The 23348-nt window shown below is 37.6% G+C and overlaps 4 protein-coding genes and 1 long non-coding RNA gene across 7 annotated transcripts; 4 read left to right on the plus strand and 1 right to left on the minus strand.

Annotated features, from left to right (window-relative positions):
* Nucleotides 1-1804: 1804 nt before the first annotated feature.
* LOC148697650 (uncharacterized) lies at nucleotides 1805-3940 on the plus strand. 2 transcript variants are annotated; one of them, XR_015961866.1, is made up of 6 exons: nucleotides 1805-1944; nucleotides 2026-2134; nucleotides 2236-2304; nucleotides 2888-2949; nucleotides 3633-3702; nucleotides 3845-3940. It is a non-coding gene; the product is annotated as an uncharacterized LOC148697650 (long non-coding RNA). The 2 variants fall into 2 exon arrangements; XR_015961865.1 differs by lacking the exon at nucleotides 3845-3940 and having other exon boundaries at nucleotides 3633-3830.
* A 298-nt stretch (nucleotides 3941-4238) lies between these two features.
* Nucleotides 4239-7225, plus strand: LOC137722853 (superoxide dismutase [Cu-Zn]). The gene is made up of 8 exons (XM_068461954.2): nucleotides 4239-4463; nucleotides 5147-5235; nucleotides 5346-5447; nucleotides 5559-5654; nucleotides 5916-5947; nucleotides 6062-6137; nucleotides 6644-6697; nucleotides 6996-7225. Exons 2-8 carry the CDS (start codon nucleotides 5160-5162, stop codon nucleotides 7016-7018), a joined length of 459 nt encoding a protein of 152 aa, XP_068318055.1. The 5' UTR covers nucleotides 4239-4463; nucleotides 5147-5159; the 3' UTR covers nucleotides 7019-7225.
* A 722-nt stretch (nucleotides 7226-7947) lies between these two features.
* Nucleotides 7948-11883, plus strand: LOC137722895 (FRIGIDA-like protein 4a). Its single transcript, XM_068462009.2, has 3 exons — nucleotides 7948-9153; nucleotides 10553-10728; nucleotides 10811-11883. Exons 1-3 carry the CDS (start codon nucleotides 8250-8252, stop codon nucleotides 11804-11806), a joined length of 2076 nt encoding a protein of 691 aa, XP_068318110.1. The 5' UTR covers nucleotides 7948-8249; the 3' UTR covers nucleotides 11807-11883.
* Nucleotides 11884-12629: 746 nt separating this feature from the next.
* Nucleotides 12630-12977, plus strand: LOC137722186 (cysteine proteinase inhibitor 5-like). The gene has a single exon (XM_068461151.2). It carries the CDS (start codon nucleotides 12630-12632, stop codon nucleotides 12975-12977), a length of 348 nt encoding a protein of 115 aa, XP_068317252.1.
* Nucleotides 12978-13953: 976 nt separating this feature from the next.
* LOC137722509 (sodium/hydrogen exchanger 2) lies at nucleotides 13954-19034 on the minus strand. 2 transcript variants are annotated; one of them, XM_068461524.2, is made up of 15 exons: nucleotides 18413-19034; nucleotides 17798-18165; nucleotides 17563-17681; nucleotides 16960-17057; nucleotides 16788-16847; nucleotides 16665-16711; nucleotides 16385-16579; nucleotides 16234-16280; nucleotides 16063-16129; nucleotides 15852-15952; nucleotides 15641-15742; nucleotides 15391-15529; nucleotides 15231-15293; nucleotides 15016-15099; nucleotides 13954-14760 (listed from the first exon to the last, which is right to left on the minus strand). In XM_068461524.2, the coding sequence occupies exons 2-15, from the start codon at nucleotides 17972-17974 to the stop codon at nucleotides 14431-14433; spliced, it is 1629 nt and encodes a 542-aa protein (XP_068317625.1). In that variant the 5' UTR covers nucleotides 17975-18165; nucleotides 18413-19034; the 3' UTR covers nucleotides 13954-14430. The 2 variants fall into 2 exon arrangements, with proteins under 2 accessions (XP_068317625.1, XP_068317626.1); XM_068461525.2 differs by having other exon boundaries at nucleotides 17798-18191; nucleotides 18413-18881.
* Nucleotides 19035-23348: the final 4314 nt, after the last annotated feature.

The following is a 23348-nucleotide window of genomic DNA, read 5'->3' on the forward strand; positions in this document are numbered from 1 at the left end:
TATATATATATATACACACACACACACACATACCATGTGGAGTCGTGGACGAGGAAAAGTTGGAAACCGATCGACTGTGATTCTTTCTTTGGATGCGGCTAGGAAGTTTTATTGGGATATAGATTTTCCTCTCTTAGCTAGGATTACGATTCTGATTTTTTAATTGTTTTATTGGGATCTAGATTTTCCTCTCTTAGCTAGGATTAGGTTCTGAAAATTTTAATTTGTTTTTATCTTTACAAGAGGAGAAAATTTAATTTCTTTTTATCTTTACAAGAGGAGTAAAACTCTGATTTCTGATTCAACAGTAGCTATAAATCTTCTTCGTTTTTCCGGCAGTAGTTTTTCCAGTTTTGGTGAATGCGTATTGATATATATTTTCTAAACCAAGCATGTATAGTCTGAAAGATTTTTTTTTGGGGTTTTTGAATTTTAATCCTTCAAGAAGATTAAAATTTAATAAAAATCTGGTGTTATATTAGATACTGATTTTAATCCCTTAATGTGTACTTAATTCAAATTCAAATTATATTTTTGTTTTAATATTTAATATGTATCTTATTTAATGTCATTACATTAAATTTTAAATTCATTATAATACACATTTTAATTCATTAATTTTATTTAACTTCCTATAATTAGTGTACCTAAACGTCCGTATCATAATATATTTTACTAAATTAGTGTATAGAAATGTGCGTACCTAAATATATTGTAGTGAATTACTGGCACATAAGAAAATATGCAAAAATATAATTGTACCAAAAATTTCATACCTAACTATATGATACTAAACTAGTGTACTGAAATGTCGGTACCTAAATATATTATATTAAACTAGTGTATCAAAATGTCTGTACCTAAACATATTATACTAATCTAGTGTATCGAAATGTTCGTACATAAATATGTTGTAATGAAATTAATGGCACATAAAAAAAATATGCAAAAACATAAGTGTACTGAAAAATCTCTACAAAATATTTTCTTATATAAGATACTCACCATAATGAGAATTAAAATTTATAATATTTTCATAAAATTTAATTTATGAACACCATAAAATTATAAATAAAATTAGAGACAGTGCATACATATGCTAGCATTAAATAGAGTATATGGATTAAAATCAATTTTTAATCTTGTATAAGACATTTTTCTAAACTTCATCTTATTTACGAATAGAAATCTAGTTTTCTAATTATTATTTTTAGTACAACATATCATTAGTGGATTAGATGATTAGTTGTTAGAGAAAAAGAAAATGAGTGGGATCAAACCCACACGATGGTTCACAAACATGATCGCTAGTTATATATTTTCGAGTTTGTTTGCAATTTATTTTTGTAGGAAGCACTCCTACTAGAAGTGTTTTTGTTATAAACATTTTGAAATTGTTTAAAGTTTTTTTCTAAACATACTTAATTACACCTTTGGTTGTCCAGAAAGGAAAAGGATCCGGAAATCGTACGGTCAATTTTCGTTAGGTAATATTTATATTTAATGTAATAACCCGTCCCGGGATTTACTGAAGAAAATGGGTATTTTTGTATTTTCACTAAGTTTGGGGGATACCTTCCTTTTTAAAATTGTTTTGAGTCTTAATTGGTGAACCCAAGGGGCCCACCCCCTGTTTTGTCCACCCTGCCGTGTCCCTCCTCTCTTCTTTCTTCTTTTTCTTTTTTTCTTCTTTCCTTCTTTTCTTTCGTTGTCTGCACTTTTTTTTCCTTTCTTTTTGAAAACTCCTCCATTCTTCTCTTCTTCTTCCCCGTGACAACACACACACACACACACACACACACACACACTCACAACTACACCTACTCGAGGAAATCATCACCATCATCGCCATTCAACTGCATCTCTCTCTCTCTCTCTTTCCCCTGCTCGCGGCGCCGGGAGGACACAAACACCTCCGGCGAGTTTTGGTTGTTTTCCGATTGGGTAAGCCCTTTTTCCTTCTTCTTTTCTTATGTTAGACTTTGCCTAAATGTAGTTATTGAGTTTGGGTTCTTGATTTCCAAGGTTTTGGAGTGTTTTTGGCACGGGTGAGTGCACACCCAATTTTCCGGCGAGCACCGCCCCTTTCGAGGAAATTTCCGGCCAAACCACGGCGAGTTGGCCGGCGTGCAAGGTATCAATCTCTTCGTCTCGCTGAGTACTACAACTTTCCTTTTTGTTTCACCCAATTTCATTGAGTATTGAAGAAGTTATACTCATTTGAATCTTACCCAGTTTCCGGCGACCTCAGTGACTTTCGAGGTGTTTTCCAGCCAAACCACGGCGAGTTAGACGTCGTGTGAGGTACCATTCTCTTCGTCTCTTCGAGAGCTACGATTTTCATTTTTGAATCACTTGATTTCGTCGAGTATTAACAAAGTTATGGACGTTCAAAGTTTGTCTAATTTCCGGCCGAATTCCGGCGTCCTTCTCCGAGCACCCAGGCCTTCGGGCCATCTCCCACACCCACGGGCCTTAGGCCTGAATTGGTTTCTGGCCCAATACCCTCACCCTTTCCTTTTTTATTTTTAGTTTATTTCATTTAAAAACCCAAAAGGCCTTAGGGCCTTGGTTGCAGCCCAAATCCATTTCCCCTTTTTAATTAGGCCTTGGGCCGTGAGGTTCTAAAACCCAAACCCATTTTCCTTTTTTACCCAAACCCAACCCACCTAAAACCTAACCCAATTACCCTAACCCAAAACCCTAAAGCCCAAACCCGTGAACCATTGACCCGGTCAACGGTTGACTTTGACCGTTGACTTTTTGGGTTTTCGTGCGAGACCCCTCCTAGGCTAATTTCGACGTTCTGAACCCGTTTCCGATGTCCGTTTTCCCAAATTCATTCGTTTGAGTAGAGTTTGACTAAATGTACCGTTTATGTGCTTAGGGGCGTTTAATTGTGGCGTTTTCGTCTTCGCTAGTTGCATGGCTCTTCGGCAGCTAAGTACTGTGAGTGGACCCCTTCTAAAAATGCATGTTTTAATGGTAGAATTGCATACACAGAAAAGCATGACTTTACGATTATGTTTTATGAAACGTTTTGAGATAACATGCTTACTAAGGTTAGTTTGAATTATTACTATTTTTCCTATAACCCATGTTCTTATAGCATATCTGATGGATGACGATATGATATTTAGAACATGTTTAGAACACCTCTTTATAGTATAGATGATGGATGACTTTATACTATGAAGTTGATTTTCAATATATGTATGTTCACTGGTTTTGTACTTACCTAGTGGTCCCTTCCGCTACGGGACGTAGGGATAGATCCGGTCCGTCCCGAGCGACGGTTTGGTGTTGGCATAGGGCCTGGAGTGTGTTTTCCTCTGACTGTCTGCTCAGAGACGGGGAGCCGGCAAAGGGCATGAAGTGCATTTTCCTCTGACTGTGTGCTCAGAGACGGGGAGCCGGCATGGGGCCTGAAGTGTTATATTGGACATTCACTAGTGATTATTATTTTATGCGAACGATGATTTGAGACATTGCACGACATGCTAGGTTTCGGAAAACCTATGTTTATCATTATATTTGTGTTTTCATAAAACCTGGGGGTTAGTACGTTGATAACTGTTTTATTATATATATATCAACTTGGTCCACTCATGTTTGTTTTGCGCCCCCTTCAGGACTTAGAATCGAGGCATACAATCCCGACGTCCAGGCACTTCTGCATCGGCATCTTCGAGTCCTTTCGGTGTAGGACCCACTCCTTTGTTTTATTCAATTTTATATTATTTTCTTTAGTGTTCTAGATTAGAGGTGTGCTCTGAACACGGTCCTTATTTGCATATTAATTATTCTTTTATATTTATAAACCTTATTTATCCCTTGTTTTCAGCATTTGCACTCAATAAATGGCTTTCGTCACCTTCGGGTGTCGGCCAGCACGTGCCTATCCTGGTATTTGGGGAATATCAGGGTCGGGGCGTGTCATTTAATTTTAAATTTTAAATTTTAAAATAATTTCTGACCGCATAATATACGATAAACGATCACGATAATGGGATTCCCAAGATCTCCAAGAAAAGGATCCGGCTCCTTTTCCGTCCAGAAATTCTACCTGAGCACGGATTTGTGTGTGCATGACCGGGGTTAATTTAGTGAAGCCACAACGACAAACCATAATAACAACAATTTTACGTCATAACGATACTGTAACAACATCAATAAAATCGGTTAATAATGAAACTCGGGCCACTTCAAAGTTCAAACTAAGCCTAGCCCACTATATCATTGTGAAATCCCCAACTTGCCACAAATTGGGTAGGTGGTGATAGAACACTCTAGAATCAAACCGTGAGAGAGAGACTGTCACTTGTTAGTCGCACACCGCTTGTTTTAAAACCTAAAGCCAGTCCACTCGCATTTGCACAGAGCATCTGAACCGGATTGTTCGATCCATCAAACGCCGTCGTGTTCCTCGCTCTCTCTTTCTTCTCTCTAAGGGGTGTTCTGAGGTAAAAGCTCGAATCTTTTGTATCCAACAGCTTAAATTTCTCAGCTTTTTTATAATTCTTAATCGAAAGATTAGATTTTGTGATATGGGTTTTGATTCTTTTGTCTGAAATGTTTGTTGGTGTAATTATAATTGAATTTGATGATGATCCCGATGATCTGCCTTTATTATTCACAATTTAGCAGCTGTTTTTTTTTTTTTTTTTTTTTGAATTTGAATTTGAATTTGATTAGTGTGACTGAACTTAATTTCTTGATTATTTACTTAAATTTAGTGTTTTCAAATGTTTTTATTTGTATTGTGAGCCTCATGACTGATCATAGATCTCATCATTTCTCACCAGTTGCTTGCTCGATTTTGGAAACAAAATTTTGGTGCCTTATTATGATTTCATTGTTGCATCCGTTCTATTCACTTTATATAATTGTGTTCCGTTCGTACCGTATGGAGTGTGTGTAGCAAAATTGGAGTAGGTAGAGAAATCCATGACTCAGAAGAGCAAGCCATAACTCATCTTAATTTCAATTATAATTGAAGACAGAACGCGTTAGGAGCGATTTGTTGCTTTTTGTTGGTACAATCGAGCATGTCAATTTGTTTACTTGAGCTGCTTTCCGATTTTTGTGATCCATTTGTTTTAATCAGGCCGCTGTTGTTCTTTATCTAATGGTTAATGTTGTTCAGATCACTTTGAACCATGGTGAAGGGTGTTGCTGTTCTCGGCTCCAGTGAGGGCGTTAAGGGAACCATCAGCTTTGTCCAGGAGGGAGATGGTATGTTCAATGCTAAGTGATTATTTGGGACGTATATTGCTGTAGTGTCTGTCTTTTCCGTAGAAGGGATACCAATCGGTTAAATTGATTATTGTTTTATTTAATTGCAGGCCCAACTACTGTGACTGGAAGTGTCTCTGGCCTCAAGCCTGGACTTCATGGTTTCCATGTCCATGCTCTTGGAGACACAACAAACGGTTGCATGTCAACTGGTAAGAAGCGTTGACCAGTAGTTGTTTCCCGTTATGTTCTGATGGATTAAATTTCTACTCCATCCATACATTTTCTGTGTGTTGTATCTAATGATCATTATCAATTTGCAGGGCCACACTTCAATCCTGCTGGAAAAGAGCATGGTGCCCCTGAAGATGAGGTTCGCCATGCTGGCGATCTTGGAAACATCACTGCTGGGGACGATGGTAGAATTTTTATCTGTTTCTTTATCTGCCTGACCACCATTTTTGTTGTTAATTGACAACATTGTGGTCATCGAGTTCACTTAGTCATTTTTGGTTGTGGGTTTTGTCTTCACTTCTACATTTTCTCTTTCTGTTGTTGCATAAGAGGCATCTTTTCTTGTTAGTACATGTATCGCAACAGTTTGATACTCTCGGGATGTGATGATTTGATACTCTCTCAGTAAAGCCAGCTTAATGTGTTTTGTTTTGTTCTTGCTCCAGGAACCGTAACCTTCACGATTGTTGATAAGCAGGTTTGTGGTTGACCTCTCTGATTATTTTTAGTTTATCCTGTTCGTAAAACTTTTGCGCTTGACCGCTCTTGAGTTTCATCTCCTCTTTTATAAAGGATACATTATTGTTTGCAGATTCCTCTCACTGGACCACACTCTATCATTGGTAGGGCAGTTGTTGTCCACTCAGACCCTGATGACCTTGGCAAGGGTAAGCTACTCTCACTCTGAAGTGGTTCCGTCTTATAGTAATTAGAAGAATTGCCTGGTCAGTGAGATAGGTCGAGCCTTGACATTTTTCAGTGGGTCACCCCCCACTCCACCTGTCTGGAGTGGGCACTCTTGTAGTATACTGGTAGTTTTAGCCTGCTTCTAACTGCTATTGGTATAAAATAGCTTCTGTGCGGGTGCAAACCATTTGGGGCTTGGGATTTGTGGTTTTATCATTGGATTTCCTTGTGCCTTTTGTCCTTTAAATGAACTATGGACTCGTGCATGACTCTGAATTCATAGTTCGTTGGAGTTCTTTCCAATTTCCAAGTAGTTTTTTTTGTTACCATCTAGGTTTAAGCATGAAAATGTTTACGTGTATGTTGTTTCTGTACTGCATTGAATTGGTTTGAAATCCCATATTCCGTCTATGTTATTTCTGTACTGCATTGAATTGGTTTGGAGTCCCATATTCCGTCTGATCCGATACTCATGTTTTGTACACAGGTGGACATGAGCTTAGCAAATCCACAGGAAATGCTGGTGGCAGGGTGGCTTGCGGTAAGCTAATTAGCCTGATCTCATCAAACAAAATACTTATATTATACACTAAATGTCATAATTTTGGACTATTCTTGTTGGATGATCAAATACTGAGGTGCTTTCAACATAACTCGAAAACAGAATGTCTTACTCAAAACAACATATAGTTTTCAAAATCTCAGTTTGTCTCCGTTTCCGTTCCAGATGAGGATGGGAACGTAAACCACGTTGTAGTTTATATTGTATTGCGTGGTTATATTGTTTCGTGTCCGTCTACATGCTTATATAACTGTGTTCTGTTACTATTTTTGTGCAGGTATTATTGGTCTGCAAGGATGAACTTGAGCACTAGGCAATGGACATGGAGTTTCAGTTAAGTGTATTAAGTTCCGTTAAGTTTGAGAGAAACCGAGCATCGAACTCGTTTGAATAAGAAAAGGCGTTGTCCTATTTGGGTTTAGCTGACAATGTTTGGTGCTGTTTAGACTTCTGCAAACTGCGTTGACTGGAAATCTTGGATCTATAAAGTGCTTATGAGTTTGATTATCTGCGTTTCTTCCTTTCTCTTATTTGTTTATGTTTATTGTTCCAAGCAATAACGTGGATATGTTTCTTTCTTTCTCTCGAGTCATAAGACGGCTTCTGGGAGAGCTTAAAATACTTTCAAACAACCAAAAATGAGTGTCATAAAAGCCGATGAAACCGCAAATGGATCAAGGCCTGACACTACTTTCGGAAGAGCAAAAAATGCTTACCAAAAGTGATTGCAAGTCATAGAAGTACTTGTAAAAACCCTTATAAGCATAAGGGCGTCCTACATAGGCAAATTGCAAATGGATTTTAAGGTCTGGAACTACTACTGAAAGTGATAAAAACGCTTCTTGTAAAAGCGTTGTCTGTCTTGCGGAAGCAGATTTCAAATGGATCAAGTCCTCTGAAAACAACTCACGGAAGAGCAAAAACACTTTACGACAATGAAAAGTGATCGTGAGTCATAAAAGCACTTCTTAAAAAAGCTTATGAGCATATCATACACCTTAAAGTTCATAAGATAGGACGAAAAGAGAGTTTTTTTGAGGTCCTTATACTCATTATGCCTGGCATTGAATAGTCAGGGAATTCACCTTATCAATATCTCAAATCAATGATGGGTTCTGACACCTAAATGGGCAACCGAATGGGACCAAACCCTTTGTCAGGCTATTGTTCTCTTGTTTTGTTCCCTAAAAGTCATAGAGTATATGCGTGTTACAAAAGTGATTGCAAATAGATCAGTGAATCATAAAAGCGCTTCTTGTAAAAGTACTTATGAGCATAAAAGCGTATTACATAAGAAAATCTCAAACGGACACGAGACAATTTGAGTACTGATTCGAGTTTTATACAGATTTGGGCCAAACAATCAGTTTTATGCGGACTCTGGGCCAAGTAAATGGTTCTGTTTGACGCCACTCCTCCTCCTCCCGCAAATCCAAAATCCACAGTTTCTGAGGTTTGAATTTGTTTGTTAATTTACCAAATTACAATCGACTCCGCTTCCCCGAATTCTAATTTATAATCTCGCCAAGCGATGTCGATCACCGTCGACAAAATGTCCGGCGACCTCCACATGACGGCGGAGCTCCGCAAATCGTTCAACCTCCTCAAGACGCACGCCGCCAAAGTTGCCAACTTTACCCTCCAATGGCAGGACCTCGAGGATCACTTCCACTCCATCGACGATTCCATCCAGTCCGAGCTCGACCAACTGCAAAAACAACAATCGGAAGAGACCCATCTCACTCCGGATCAGCAATCGGAACCCAAAGAACCCGAATTGAATTTCAAACCCAATTCTGAAGGACGCCAATTGAGTTCCGGTGGCGCCCAATTGAGTTCGAAAGAATCCCAACTCACCGCCACCCTCCAATCCTTGAAAACCCAATTCGATTCCGTCGAAACCCAAGTCAAAACCGATGAGCGTTTGCCGGAAATGTCAACCTGCAATGGCGTCCCGATAAATGACGGCAAGGCGTTGCTGTTGTATGTGAATGAGCATTTGAAAGAGAGGGATTCGGTGCGTGACCGTGTTTCGGATGCGCTTAAGGTTTCTGTGGATGCTGGGAAGCTAGTGCTTGAGGCATTGAGATGGTTTTATCCATCGGAGTTGAATAAGGGAGGTAAGGAGCTTGATGTCACTGTTACTAGGAAAAGTTGTGTGATTTTGTTACAAGAGCTGGTGAATGTGAAACCAGTGATTAAACCCGATGTCAGCAGAGAGGCACTGAAGCTGGCATTGGCTTGGAAGGTGAAGGTGATGATGACTCAAATGTCGAACTCTTTGGAGGTTTGGGCTTTTTTGCAGCTTTTGGATACTTTTCAGTTGGGTGGTGAGTTTGACAGTGATGAGATTTTGATGTTTGTTAGTTGCGTAGCGGAGCGGAATTATGCACCAGAGTTGTTTAGGTCTCTTGGTTTCACCGATAAAGCCTCTGGTGAGTTTTTGGATTGCCTTCCTTATTGTTGTTCCTATCTTTTTATTAGACATTTAATTTATCGATTGCTTTCGGTGTTGTGTATACGTCGTTTTACTCTTATGAATTCAATTATGGGTTTGGTACGGTGGAGGTTGTGTGGCATTTTCTAAAACCAAAGCTTATGTAGTTTCCTGGAAGTCTAATTAGTTTGAGTGCACCTTTCCAGAAAAAGATATACAAGTATCTGTTGGTAGTTGATACAACAATATCAACTTGTGAGGTGATATTGTTTATTTGCAAAGAAATTATTTGGAAACTTTAATGAAAAGCTCCCGGTACTGTTTATTATAACGAAAAATCATATTTTTACACTAAAAGGTCAATCCTGGTAGTATTCACATTGCCCTTTATTTTGTCCTTATCGTTAAAACTCAAAGTTTTCAAGCCCTTTTTCTTTAGTTTTCCTTTATTTTTAAGTGGAAAGTTCCTTATTTGATCACCACACAACCGAGCATGGCCTCACTATCAAACATGCCGCTATCAAACATGCTTTTATCATTTTGTGCTTGAGAGTTGTTCCAACTTGCAGTGAGAGTTTTTGTTGCCAAAACTGTGTTTTTACCTTATTCATGATTATGGTGTGCTGTGAGTCGTTTAATGAATGTAATTGTCCTTTCTACTTTGCTTTCTTTTTGCTTCTAAGTTTGAATCGTAAAGAATTATTACACGATGTGTGGAAATTTTGAAGAGTGCCATGATAAACTGAAGAGATATATCAAAGGTGTAATGAGAAACTGTTCACATGAAATATGAGATGTTAAGATAAATAAGAGGACTTTTACTAATTTGCTGTTCCCTTCTTAAAATTGTCGCTGATAATCTGTCCTCTAAGAATATCTAATGAAATTTGCTCCAATAGCTCTTGGCTGTCACTTGCTGTATTTTGTCGACAATTTTGATAAGGTGTAAAGTTTATTTCGCTCGAATAAGTCCTCATATAATCTTGGCATGGTACTTGGAATCACATAAATTAGAGTTGCAACTGGCAACCCCAATTGTAGCATAAAAGGTTCGGTTTTCTGAAAGATAACTGAGTTTGTCAATTTCAATCTCATCATATTTATATGGAAACATATCTTAGAAGTCTTTAAGACGTGACACTTCATTTTTTGGAGTTTCCAGACTAGTCTTCTAGAAGTATCAGCTACATGGCTAAAGGTTGCCTTTATGGTTTTAGAAGAAATCATGGGAAGAAAGCTTGTGGTACCTATGCTCTTGTTGTCTTAGATGTCTTCTGTTACTTTCTGCTAGAATCTCTCCTGATATATTGTCTTGATCTAAGAAAATCTTTAGTTTTTTGTTTTTGCTACCTCCTTTTACCCTGAATTTATTTATTTAAACTTTTTTTGTGACTCAGATCTCATCCAAAAGCTTGTGTCAGAGAATAAGCGCCTTGATGCTGTTAGATTCAGTCATGCATTTGGACAGTTTGACAAGTTCCCCCCTGTACCCTTGCTTAAAGCACATTTAAAGTTCGTCACCAAAGATGCAAGGACAAGTTCCAAGAGGGGCCAAGAGCGTCTTAAAGCACAGGTATATGTGTTGTTTCTTTTGCCTCATCAACTGTCCTTAGACTCGGATGTTTATATAGTTTATCTAATTAAATCCCCTGCAGGATGAGGCTAGAGACAAAGAAATAGCTGCTCTAAGAGGTATAATACGATGCATTGAGGCCTACAAGCTGCTTGTTGAACCACAATATTCTCCTGAGACCCTCAGAAAACGCATCAAGCAGCTGAGACGGCAGAGAAAAGAGAGGAAAGCAACTCTGACATCTCCTGGCCCTGAGGCTCAACCGCAATCCCTGAGTGGAAAGAAACGTACTGCCCCGCCTCAATCAAATAAGCAGAACAGAAATAAGCATCCTCGAACAGCTCCAGCTTTAGCTGCTCAAACTCTTTCTTTCAGAGGACCAGCCACAGTACGCTCTGTACAACCATCTTACATTCGGCAAGTAAGCTTGTATGACAGTCGAAGTGCAGAATACTTGTTATCATCCGCAGGAATGTCGGGACAAGCAACGACTCCTAATACTTCTTATGGCACCATTTCCACCTTGAACCCATTGCGTGCATCTCATCATCAGCAAGGAGGCTCATTCATGGGTCAAGGTGCAGAATACTCTGCTCGATACTATGATTCAGCGCACTACGCTCCTGACATTAATAATGACTTATCTGCTCGATCATATGACTTGGTGGGCTCCTCTCCTGGTACCCGTACCCAGCACTTGAACTTGACAGCTCGAGACTATGGATTGACGGCTCCGTCTCATGTACATACGAACTCAGCAATTGCATCTTATGGACTCGGGGGCAGTAGTCATGTAACTTCAGATATAAGCCCATTAGTCGCACGATACGGGGCAAGTATAGCTGCAAATGGAAGGACTGGACGGTTTGGATCGGCTGGAAGCCGTACACCTGTGCGCAATGCAAGCCCGAATAGTTCCATCCCTTATGCGTATAGGGACCATGCAAGCCCGAATAGTTCCATCCCTTATGCGTATAGGGATCCGGTGAGGGCACCTAACCACAACGACCGGTCAGTGCCTTCCAGCAGTGGCCATGGCGCGCCGTCTCAGCACCCCCCGGCCATTTATCACCTTTAGCTCAATCGTTGAGTGTTGGAAACTTTTGATTTGTTATGTTTATGGATGATATATTTGATAAACTTTTTTTTGGACGAGCCCTTTTGCCCTTCTAATCGGTTATATAACATATAAATAAATGTGTATTTATATTTAAAAATAATACATAATTGTTTGCGAATAGAATGAGTGTTCTTTCAAATATTCGACGAGTCTGTTATAATTATTGAAAAAATAAAATGCAAAATAGTTATCTATTTTATGTTTAAGGGAGAGTCGAGATCCAGGCGGATCTAAGTGGGCTAGACGAGATAGACGAGCACCTAGGCAAGTCCGATGGCCTTTCGTAATTTTCAAACTCCTAAGAATTAATTGGGGTGATGATCAGCAGCAAAAGGGCATAAGGCAATCAAATATATCATATAAATAAACAGACATAATATGTAGATCTAGACGAAAGTCAAATGAATCATGTTTGTCAATATATCCGAAGTAGAGGAACATAAAAAAGAATCATGTTTGTTAATGTATCTAAAGTAGACGATAACCAAACGAATCACGTTTGTTAAACGTTAAGATACATCGTATCCCATCGTTTTGATTCCTTGTTTAATGGCTTAGTATATATAAATAATTTTATTTTAATACACTTTAATTGCTTACGTAAAATGAATATTTACATTTATATATTTTAATGACTTAGTTAATATGAATATTTTTATTTGGATAGACGTTCCCCGACCCTTCTGATCGCCGTTTTACGTTATATATAATAACAATTTTCTTCACAGGGACAATTTGAATTTCCCAAACTAATACACTTGAATAAAATTCATTGGTCACGATGCGTCCTCACTACCTTGTCGCATTCTTTGTTCTACTCGTTCCCCTTGTCAGCGCTGCGAAAGCCTCTTGGAAACCCGTAAACATCAGCGACCCGTCGGTGGTAGAACTCGGAAGGTGGAGTGTTTCTGAGTTCAACAAGGATGTCAGAAAACAGTTGGTTTTTGAGAAATTGGTTTCGGGTGGCTCCGCCGTATTCAAAGTAGGCAAATTGTATGCGCTCCTTTTTGCGGCGAGGAATGAATCGTTGGCTGATTCCGGCGACAACTACTTGGCTGGTGCCTGGGTGCAGTGGTCGGGAAAAAAGAAATTGATTGCCTTTTACAAGCACAAAGGTCGCAAGAACTGAGGTTTAGTGAGTTCGTGCGCGTGATAAGTATGTATATTTGTTGCTTTACTTGTCTCATCGCTTGTCAAAATAAAGAAATTGATGGACAATATGAATAAAGGGTTATCTGCTATTTTGCTTTGCTTGTATTTGGTTATGGATTCGCGAAATTATTATCTCCGGATCTCTTCCATCAAATCCACCTAATCAAGGAATCCGGGCTTTTGAAATTTGATCAAACGGCTACAAACAGGGACTCCTTTAAAAATTATAATAACTTTAGCCGTTAGATCAAATTTTAAGAGTCCAGATTCCTTGATTTGATGGATTTGATGGAAGAGATCCGAAGATGATCCATTTCCTATGGATTCTTCTCATGGAATAGTTGATAAAGACAAATATATTTCGGCTTTTTAGCCAAAATGGTCCTGAGGTTGGTATAATGTGTTATCTTGGTTTTTGAGATTTGAAATCTATAGAAGTGGTGCGTGAGTTTGTCCATCATCGATCATTTTGATCATTCCACGAAAAATTCTATTAAATAATGATCAAAATAACAAAAATACCTTCAATTTAATAAACAATTAACCAAGATGATTTAACAACTATTAAAAAATATTTTTATCACTTTATTATTACTTCCATGCATCAGGAGCCGCGTACGTAATACAAGTTGAGTCCACCTTCGAAGTCAAGACTGTCTTCCAGATGAAAATGCATTGAGGCAACTCAAATGTCCGATGATCATCAAGACTTGTATCAACACGAATCTAAATCAGCTTTGATACTTCCTACAATTTCATTTTAAATTTTCATCTTTTTGATCAAGTTTCCATAAAAAACAACCGATATCAATATCCATCGATATTTTTGACATTTACATATCAATATTTCCAACAACAACCGACATTTTAAACACTGGCTATGAATATTAACAACAAAATGGATTCAACGCATGTTAATTTGCAGAAACAAAAAGCAAACAACACTACAATCATTGTCGGAAACAAAACATTATTACATTACATTACATTGAGCTCTCAGATTCAAACGATGTGTTTGTGACAAGAAACAACCCCAATCCGGTGATTAGAGCAAGTAAAAGAACAAGCTATACAAAATACACAGTAGATCGAAACAAAATACACATAGATGATGGTACACTTCTACAGTTTTACCCTTCATAAGCTATATAGAAGCAAACCTCGAAAAATATATCATGTGCTCAGTGGGTTCGAGTAGAGAAATTTTTCATTATGACGTGATCACAAATGGCACACCGCGTGTTTTAACAAAAGTAGTGGGAAACTTTATTTTTTAAGTTATTAACTTTTTAACATACATATCTCACCATTCATACAGTGACACATGGTGTACCACCCCGTGTAGCGGTCACGCTGAAAAATCTCCCGTTCGAGTGAGCATATGGTATAATTTATTTCACATTTTGCTCCACTATATCTTCACAATGCTCTTATTGCCACTGAACGTTGTTGTCCCGTTCAGTTGGTGACCCGGGAACAAAGGGAACAAAACCCCGGCCTCCAAACATTGGACGCATGAATGCGTTGTCAAACTTACGCCAATAGCGATGGACTGTGTGCGTTGGAGTTGTCAGAAGATCGCGTAAGCTGGCCGGCCGTCGAATATCTTGGCCAACAAGATCATCTACAGAATCCTGCCCTAGAAGCGGAACAATGACTGATTTTGGAGAGGTTGGTTCTGACGACAACATGCTGGTTGTTTGTTTTGGTGAATGAGGCAGCAAGAACCTTATAAGAGGTTTCGTCATCAATCCGAAAACCTGAACAAAGTCAAATGACACGTTGGAACCACGGCAAATATAATAAAAGATTAAGCATGATAGAACTACTAAACTTCTGGTAGACCACTCAGCTAATTCTCCGAGAAACGGATAAAACTTTGGCAGACTACGTGCACAATTATTCGTATCAAAACAGGATCAATGAGGAAACAAAAACGTGCACAAGTTCCATGATTAACCAAGGATGGTTTAAGACAATGCTGGAATACACAGAATCCAGAGTAGATGTCTTACCACTGTGCTGACAAGAACAACAGTTATCGTGCTAGTGATCATGATTGCATTTGGTCGCAACTGCGTGTGGCCTGACCTTGTAAACTGTATACAATGAAAAACTGTATTAGATCCTTTCCTTCTTGTAGTATAGGAATCGGTCGTATATGTTCCCATGGAACGCCAATTTTTACTTTTCTCTATGACCAGTAGGTTGTAAGTAATATATAACTTGCCTGATTGTAAGCAAGTGCCATAGACACAGCACCTCTCATGAGACCAGCCCACCATATTATAACCTGCAGGAAGGAAAACAAAATGTTGGTTTAATTTGATCGTTCACTGTATCTGAAGGAAAAGAAAAAAGTAGCGTCGCTGAAGGAACAGAGTGCTTACTTGCTGCCGGAGGCTAATTTTATCACGTTGGTTTTTCTTTGTTAAGTTCGACAAGAATGATAGGGGGAAAACGAAAGCTGCTCTTCCAAGCATAAGAAGACCTAGCAGTATTGAACTCACTGCCACTGATGTTCCAGGACTGCGAATGCAAAGTCAAGCACCACATGTAAATCCACCGAAACTGGTATATGTCCTCGTGTTATGAACATATATGTACAGTGTTCAAACATTATATGTAACAAGGACATACCTGTCACTTACAAATCGCCACTTTTCAATGTCCAAGGCATCCATACCAACATAAAGGAAGATAAATGTTTCGGCAACAAATGACAAGGTTGCGAAAGCATGCCTGTAAGTGTAGAAAAATTGAAATCATTAGTTAAACGACCTATTGAACTGTGTCCTAAACAGGACCGTTACATTCAAATGGCTTGGAGGTAATATCCAAGAAGCCATACTTGGTCGTAACTCTTGAACTCTCAGTCACATTGTGCCAAGTGTAATGCGACATCACGATCCCACAAAAGAACACAGTGAGAATGCCACTCAAATAGAATAACTGCAACACACATCAAATATGTCATTACTATAGTTTTTATACGACCAAAGCAATACGATCTAACTACACACTTGAAGCCGGTAAGAAGGAAGAGCAGAAGAGAAGCTTACTTCAGCCAGTATATATGACAAGTATGCCATGAGCATCATAAGAGCAACCTCACGATCCGTAGAGTGCCTGAATGATGTTACAAACCAGGTTGTGTCAGCAAAAATATCTTCTCTACTTGGCTGCGGAGTGCACAACCCATAACTTGAATATATAAATTAATAACCATATACCTTCCAAAATAAAGCTTTTTGATAATGTAAGCACTAAGCAGCCCTGCCTACAAGAGACAGAAGTTATACTAAGGTACAAAAAGGAAGGGGGGAAAATACCAATATAGCACACTTGTATGTATGGACACGCAGAAAAGAGAGAGGGACTTACAAACACTCCTAGCATAGTGCTTGCGAAAAACAAATATAAGAAGTTGCCCATAAAGTGCAAAGCAATACTGGAATCAATGTGGGTGAGATCAAAGCTCTGAATAGCATTGAAAAGGACCACAGATGTCGCATCGTTAACGACACCCTCTCCAAATACAAGACTGTAGAGTAAAGGTGTCTCATCCTGATTGAGTACCTGAACAATTGGGTAACAAACTTAGTGTAGACCTATTCGTATTTTACTTGTTTGAAAACGTATGCAACATGGATAAATGCCATACCTGCAACGTGCAAACAGAATCCGTTGCAGCAAATATTGCACCGATTGCTACAAACAGGAAATTAAAATAGTTAGAACACAGATAGATCCAAAGAAACAAATGGAACAAAGAACGTGATAATACCAAGGAAGTCCCCCAACTCCAGAGTTCCAATGTCCAACTTCTTAAAGAATTGTGTAGCACCTGAATCAAGCAAAGACAAAGTAAGTTAACTGTTCAAATTTGAGTATAGCTCATAAGTGATAACCGCACTATGCACATCGGGGAAACATCATGTGTGGAGTTACGAGCATACCTAATGATATGATAGTGCAGGATACTAATGTACCAATAGCACCAAACATTACAATGGTCATGAAGTTAACAAAGAACTGCTTCTTTTTCACCTGGAACCTGATACACATAGCAAAGACCAAAACATGAATCATAAGCTCGGAGAAGAAAAAGCCAATTGATTACCTACCGATATGAGATAACCAACATAAGATTGGAAACTTCGATACAGAAAGAGAATTGGTGTTCTGCTTGCAAGATGGAAATAGGCACAACTGATTTAAGTTTTCAAAGATAGAACGGGATCTTGAGACCTTCATAAACCATAATATCTCAATACTCATGCTATCTTGCAGCGTAAGTTATTTTCAGTCTTGTGGTGCAATCATAAGCTACTACTACTACATTTTTGTGACATATAAAACAAAAATCCTAGAAAAAACATCTCGAAGAAAACCATCATCTTTGATAGAAAAGACGACACAATAGGAAATATGCAACCTATATTATTTTAACAGAAAACATCAACCCATAAATAGAAGTAGAAAAAGCAAAGCAACCATGAACTATACACCACTGTATAACCATACATGCCAGAAAATATACAAACAGAGAATAAACTGACCCAGCATTAAAAATAATAGGCGGCAAGAGGTATATAAAGAAAAGATCTTCACTGAAAACCAAAAGATGCGAGCTTTTTCCTCTACTGATCAGAAGAATAACTACTCCGGTGCAAAGCCCCTACAAACGAACCACACAAAATCAATCACAATTTGTCAAAACACACCAAGGGCATAATTCAAACTTTTTTACCGTCTGTTCTGCTTCATTTAAGCGGTAACTAAGCAAATACTCACAATCAAAAGGGCGGTGATCGACTCATTCACCCATCGATTCTCCTCGAGAAGATGTCCGATCACAATACAAGCTAAAAGTAGCGCCACAAATAGGTTCATCGAAACCACGGAGGAGTGGTCCGAAGTGGATAGATTTTGTAACTTTGAGATCATCATGCTCAAATGTGCAACAGCCATTGCATCCGCCTCCTCGAACAAGTTACACAGCCGAAATATATAACAAACTAATTTAACAATCTTTCAACAGAAAACACAAAATACTGAGATTTCCTTTCAAGCTTCGAATTTGCAGAATCTTGGAATTTGCGGAATCTATCTCTCCGAACTGTCCATCTCAATGACCTTCGATATCATAAACCTTATGAACTCTGCATTAAAACGAAAAAGCACACAGCTTTTGGAATGCTAAAACTTACAAATGAATTGCTTGGTTGCCGAGAAAATTGAGAAAATGCAGGAAAGCAACTACTTTAACAATGTTTTCGAATTCAAACGACACAAAGCAGCTGACTTTCCATCAGTTTCCTCCATTTTCTCGGCATCCAAACACAGAAAACAGAAAATTCAAAACACCCATCTGTCCAAAATTCCAACAATCCATAACAAAATGCTTACCAGGGAGATTTGAAGAACATGCATAGTAGGCAAAATTCAAACTCCGCCTGGCGAATTGGGAAAAACGTTAAATACAGCTCGTGATTCTGGATAGAACGGTCTAAAATTCACGCAGAGAGAAAGAGTCCCAACAGAGGAAGCTGGAACTCAATTTCTGCTCCAAAATTCTCTGCAAAACCCCAAAACGCACAGTATTGCAGCTGCAAATGCGAGGTTTTCCAAGCTCAAAAAATGAAAAGAAGATTGATTTTGCTGAATTCAAACCAAAACAATCGAAATTTTCCGAGAAAATTGAGGAAAACGAAGGGAAGTGAGAGAAAATTTTGACAAATAATTGAGAAATACGGAGATTGGAAGCCTCTGGAAAGAGCGAGAGAAAATCTGTGGACTTACAAATGGATGAATAGTTTTAGAGAGAGAAACGGAGGGAGGAGAGAGAGAGAGAGCAGCGTGCTTGCTTTTAAATCATGAAAGACAGAGGGAGGACAGAAAACGAAACAGGGAAGGAGGCGGATGTTTGATCCGATGAGGCCGGTGTAGCGGAATGTGGCGGGTAGTGTGGATCTGGACCGTTGGTTTTGTGATTTAAAATGAACGGGTGGCTGCGGGTGTTTCAGTGCTTAAATTGCCGTTGAGGAAGCTCACAGACGCCGAATTAAGATAAAGACACCAAAAATCAGCCACTCGCGTCGCTGTTTGCCTTGTGAAAAAAATGTATTCTTGAAAAAATAAATATTTCAAAAAGAAAATTTAGAACGTGTTTGGTATCTTATTCAAAAAATTTATTTTTCTTAAAATAAGTCTTAAGAATATTTTTTTAAATAATTTTTGTTAAGATTCAAAAACTTGTTTGGTTTGAGATTTTGTTGGTCCGTAGGCCGAGTAACTAATGAGTTAACTACGTCCTTCGGTTGATGCGGAGCGTGCCAACTCGTTGGCCGAGCTCGGTTGAGGAGTAAATTTTGTTGATGTTGCGTTGAGCGCAATGCTGACTTCTTGATCTTGGGATTGCGACCGAGGAAGGAACAAGTCTCGGCCTTTGGGTTCTCGAGCCTGAAGACAAGGTTGTTAGTTATGTGAAGTTCAATATCAAATTCGGCCCTCAGAGTGCCGAATGTAGTAACTTGTAACTCCTTACTTCGTCGAGAAGCTAATAAGATGACATCTGCCAATAAGGATTCTGAAACCCTTCTTGACCGAGACTTGGATAGGTAACCACCCTTCTTGACCGAGACTTGGATAGGTAACCAGTCGGCCCTCGACGCAATGCTGTTTATCCAAACTAAAGGCCTTCACAGTGTTGTTTATCCAAACTAAAGGTCTTCACAGTGTTGTTTATCCAAACTGAAGATGTGTTGATTAAAAAAGAAAATAAAAAAAATCTCAAAATATTTGAGAGGTTTGCGCAGGGTAGTTATGTATTGAATTGAATGCCCCTTTCCTGCTGCCACTGCATCTGTATTTATAGGATAGAAGTACTTGCCCTGCACGGTGAGATAATGTTGCAGAGTTTAATTGCAACTCTAATAGGTCATCATTACAAACCTAGCTTTTCTAGGCTTGTCTCATCACCCAAAGCCATCACCTTTATTATGGCATGCATCCTGACCCCCTCTGAATACATTTCAAATTTATTTTTAGCTTCCATGTGTCGGCAGATATTCCAAATCAACTCGAACTGTACTGCTCGCTTAGGATATAATTCACATCATATTTATTTGGTTGAAGAAGATGCTAGGATAATTCATATCAAAAGATAATTATTATGATAAAAACCATAATATTATCCTTTAATAATGACAAAAATTATCTTTACTTTTCCATCATTGAGAGCTATGCTCACTCAACAGCCTCGATTGCGCAGCCGATGGTTTAAATTTGGATCCAAAAAGATTTAAAATTATTTTTAAATCTTAAAACTTATACTGGACAAAACTATTCAAAAAGAGAGGATCACAGGAGAGGGAGAAAGATGCGAGATGAGAAAAGAAAGAAAGAGAGGTTCAGACGAGTGAGGGGGAAAGATAAAAAGTCTATATGATTTTTTTCAAGTTTACCGAGCGAAATACTAAAAGAACTCTCTCAAGAGTTAAACTTTTTATTAACTCTCTATCATCTCATTAAAATCCTATTTTTGAGATAGAGTATCCTTAACATTTCACTTGTCGAAGCTCAAGCAAATTAATAATTAATAGAAAATGACATATTTGTGTACACTTTAATGAAAAGGTCTTAAATCTCCTTGATTTTGAATTTCATGATCATAAATTACTTTTGGCTTGACAAAAAATGAAAATCATAAATTACTTGTGAAGTGGTTATTAATCCAGTTTACCCCGAAAAAAAAAAATATTACTTGTGAAGTCACGAAAGTCCTTTTCCATGGAAGAGTTAGGGATACATAATGGGCATAAAAAGTGCATCGGATCATGAACGCCTTTACCTTAGAATGAATTAAGATTACATATAGAGTTACACGTATATTTTTTTCTAAGAAACGATATTCTCTACAGTAAGGAGTGAATAGCAGGCTACATCTCACAATCGGTTATTAATAATATAGTTCAAATTCGTTTTTGACGAGAATCAACCTAAAACAATTAGACATACATTTTAAGAAAAAAATCATGTTCAAAGAAAAATAACAAATTTAACTAAATACTTTAGGATAGGCCACAAATTTAATTGCATTGTGGATCCATTACTAGATAAAAGATATTGAAGATTACCATTTTGTCCTACACGTATTTTTTTTATGGAAACTTTAACGTAAAGTTTCTGGTAATGTTCACTTTAACGAAAAATCACATTTTTACATTAAAAATTCAATCCTGGCACTATTTAGTTTACCCTTTATTTTGTCTTTATTGTTAAAACTCAAAATTTTCAAGTTTTTTTCATTTTTTTTATAAAGGATTTAAATTTTTTTTTTTTTTTTTTTGAGTACATAAATATTTTTGCACTAAGAGGAGAAGGAGTTCGGTGAAGCCACACAATGGGTAGCCTAATTTGGTATCGAATTCGCCATCCACGAGATTCGAACCTAAGGTCTCTCACTTTCAAATGAAGAGGAATACCACCAGACCGTAATACTGAGTGGTCATGAGACTAGCTTTGTGTGTAGGTGTAGATTGCCTAAAACCTATGATTTAGATCCTACGGCCTATGGGATTAACGTAATGAATTTTGTCATTTAAAAAAATGTTACGTTGCGTGATAATCACAATTCATTAGAGAGCATAATAACTTACATGACCTTGATACGTCAAAGTGCTTTTTACCAAAACATTCTCAAAGCATGCTCTAAAAACTTAATCGTGTGGACAAATCACTCAAGTAATCCGTTCGAATTGAGGGTAATTTGATTCATGCCACAAATCATTTTTCCAACTCTTCCTATCACGTTTAGGACTCTTTGATTAATGCAGTTATGTAAGTGTATTTGTATTTAACAATAGTCAATATGCATGTTTTATTGTACAAAATGGTTGCACAAAATTAGTAGCCATAAGCGCTTATCAAATAAACATTTAGAGGTGATTTTAAAATGATTGAAAATGATTTTGGTGAAATTTTTTTTGAAATTAATCCTCAATTGAAATTCAATTGGATTGTAAGAAAACACTTTGAGTACATATTGCAAGAATTCTTTCAAAAAACACTTAAAGTGTTTGCAGAATTCAAAATCAATTTTACAAACAATATTAATCATTTTAAAAACATTTTCAACCGAATCCTATATTACTAGCCGGAGGGCCTTATGACTATTAATTTTGTTTGGGTTATACATGAGGATTTGGAATTAGCAAAAATGATTTGCACAAGAAAGGAGTAGAGACAAGAGTAGTCGAACGAAATAAGTGACCATCCCAATCCAAATGTAGTAAATGAGAATTTTTTTAATGTGATCGGTATTTAAAGTGATACATATATTATTATACAAATAATGAAATATGTGTGTTAAAAAGGTAATAATTTAAAAAATAAAATTTTCTACCACTTTTATAAAAACAAGTAATATATTACCTGTATTGCCGTCATAATAATTTTTTTCGTAGTAAATGAAAAGTTTAGTGGATAATTATGTATTTGTAATAACCACGTGGTGCGGCTGCATTCGTCATATATCTAATCTTTTTTATGAATATCTTAAGGTTAGCCACTGAGAGAAGCACAGCTGGCTAAGCTGGCTCTGTCGCAAGCTGGTCCCTGTCCAACTTCTTCGACGTTGATGTGAATAATCAAGCAACTCTTTTTTATCTCTCTGTTTTTTTTCTTTTTTTGGGTATTTGGTTGTGTTTCTCTTTGCCTTTGCTTCTTATTGTTTTCGACAACAGATTCTAATTGTGTTTTATTTGAGTTTTTCTTCTATGTACCAGAGTATAACATGGATCGAATTTTAAATTGTCCAATGCTTTGACCATGATCAAATAATAAAATAAAATCTCCGGTTATCACGATGAATATCGTACAATAAAAGATAACAAAACTTAATGAAAGGAATAGAGAAGAGAGACTTAAGTGAAAGTGAAGTGGTAGAGCCTACCAACATTTCCAACTACTGATTGATCGGAGAGAAACATTGTAATTCAGACATCCACTTGTTTATGATTTGAATTATGCATGAAGGTTGTAGTTTTTTGCAAGAGAAACAAAAGCACTCTTCGTAAGAGTGCTACTAATAATTATCAACAATATTTTGAGGTTGGAGAGATTATTTAGTAGGCTGGAAATTCTATTTTCGGTACACCAAATATTATAAGATAAGTGATTAAAAGTGTATTTTTATTCAAATGTATAATCACTTGTATTATTTTTACATATTGAAAAATTTCTCTAAAAGTTTGGTCCTTCCACGTGTTATGTAGGTAGATTTAGATCTTGGTGGGTTGATGTATGAAGGCCAATTAAGGCTGAGTCAAGTTGGCCAACTTTA

The sequence above is a fragment of the Pyrus communis genome, chromosome 4, assembly GCF_041283825.1.
Source record: "Pyrus communis isolate YQ-2024b chromosome 4, ASM4128382v1, whole genome shotgun sequence".
In the NCBI taxonomy this organism is placed as follows: domain Eukaryota; kingdom Viridiplantae; phylum Streptophyta; class Magnoliopsida; order Rosales; family Rosaceae; genus Pyrus; species Pyrus communis.

Excerpts from the sequence above, each read along its gene's own strand:
- LOC137722853 (XM_068461954.2), top strand. The coding sequence starts at position 5,160 with ATGGTGAAGGGTGTTGCTGTTCTCGGCTCCAGTGAGGGCGTTAAGGGA. Across the intron at positions 5,448-5,558 it reads AAACGGTTGCATGTCAACTG|GGCCACACTTCAATCCTGCT; the intron begins GTAAGAAGCGTT and ends ATCAATTTGCAG. Across the intron at positions 5,655-5,915 it reads CATCACTGCTGGGGACGATG|GAACCGTAACCTTCACGATT; the intron begins GTAGAATTTTTA and ends TTCTTGCTCCAG.
- LOC137722186 (XM_068461151.2), top strand. The coding sequence starts at position 12,630 with ATGCGTCCTCACTACCTTGTCGCATTCTTTGTTCTACTCGTTCCCCTT.
- LOC137722509 (XM_068461524.2), bottom strand. The coding sequence starts at position 17,974 with ATGGCTGTTGCACATTTGAGCATGATGATCTCAAAGTTACAAAATCTA. Across the intron at positions 16,712-16,787 it reads GGAGTTGGGGGACTTCCTTG|CAATCGGTGCAATATTTGCT; the intron begins GTATTATCACGT and ends TCCTGTTTGTAG. Across the intron at positions 16,130-16,233 it reads AAAAAGCTTTATTTTGGAAG|GCACTCTACGGATCGTGAGG; the intron begins GTATATGGTTAT and ends AACATCATTCAG.
- LOC137722895 (XM_068462009.2), top strand. The coding sequence starts at position 8,250 with ATGTCGATCACCGTCGACAAAATGTCCGGCGACCTCCACATGACGGCG. Across the intron at positions 9,154-10,552 it reads TTTCACCGATAAAGCCTCTG|ATCTCATCCAAAAGCTTGTG; the intron begins GTGAGTTTTTGG and ends TTTGTGACTCAG. Across the intron at positions 10,729-10,810 it reads AAGAGCGTCTTAAAGCACAG|GATGAGGCTAGAGACAAAGA; the intron begins GTATATGTGTTG and ends AATCCCCTGCAG.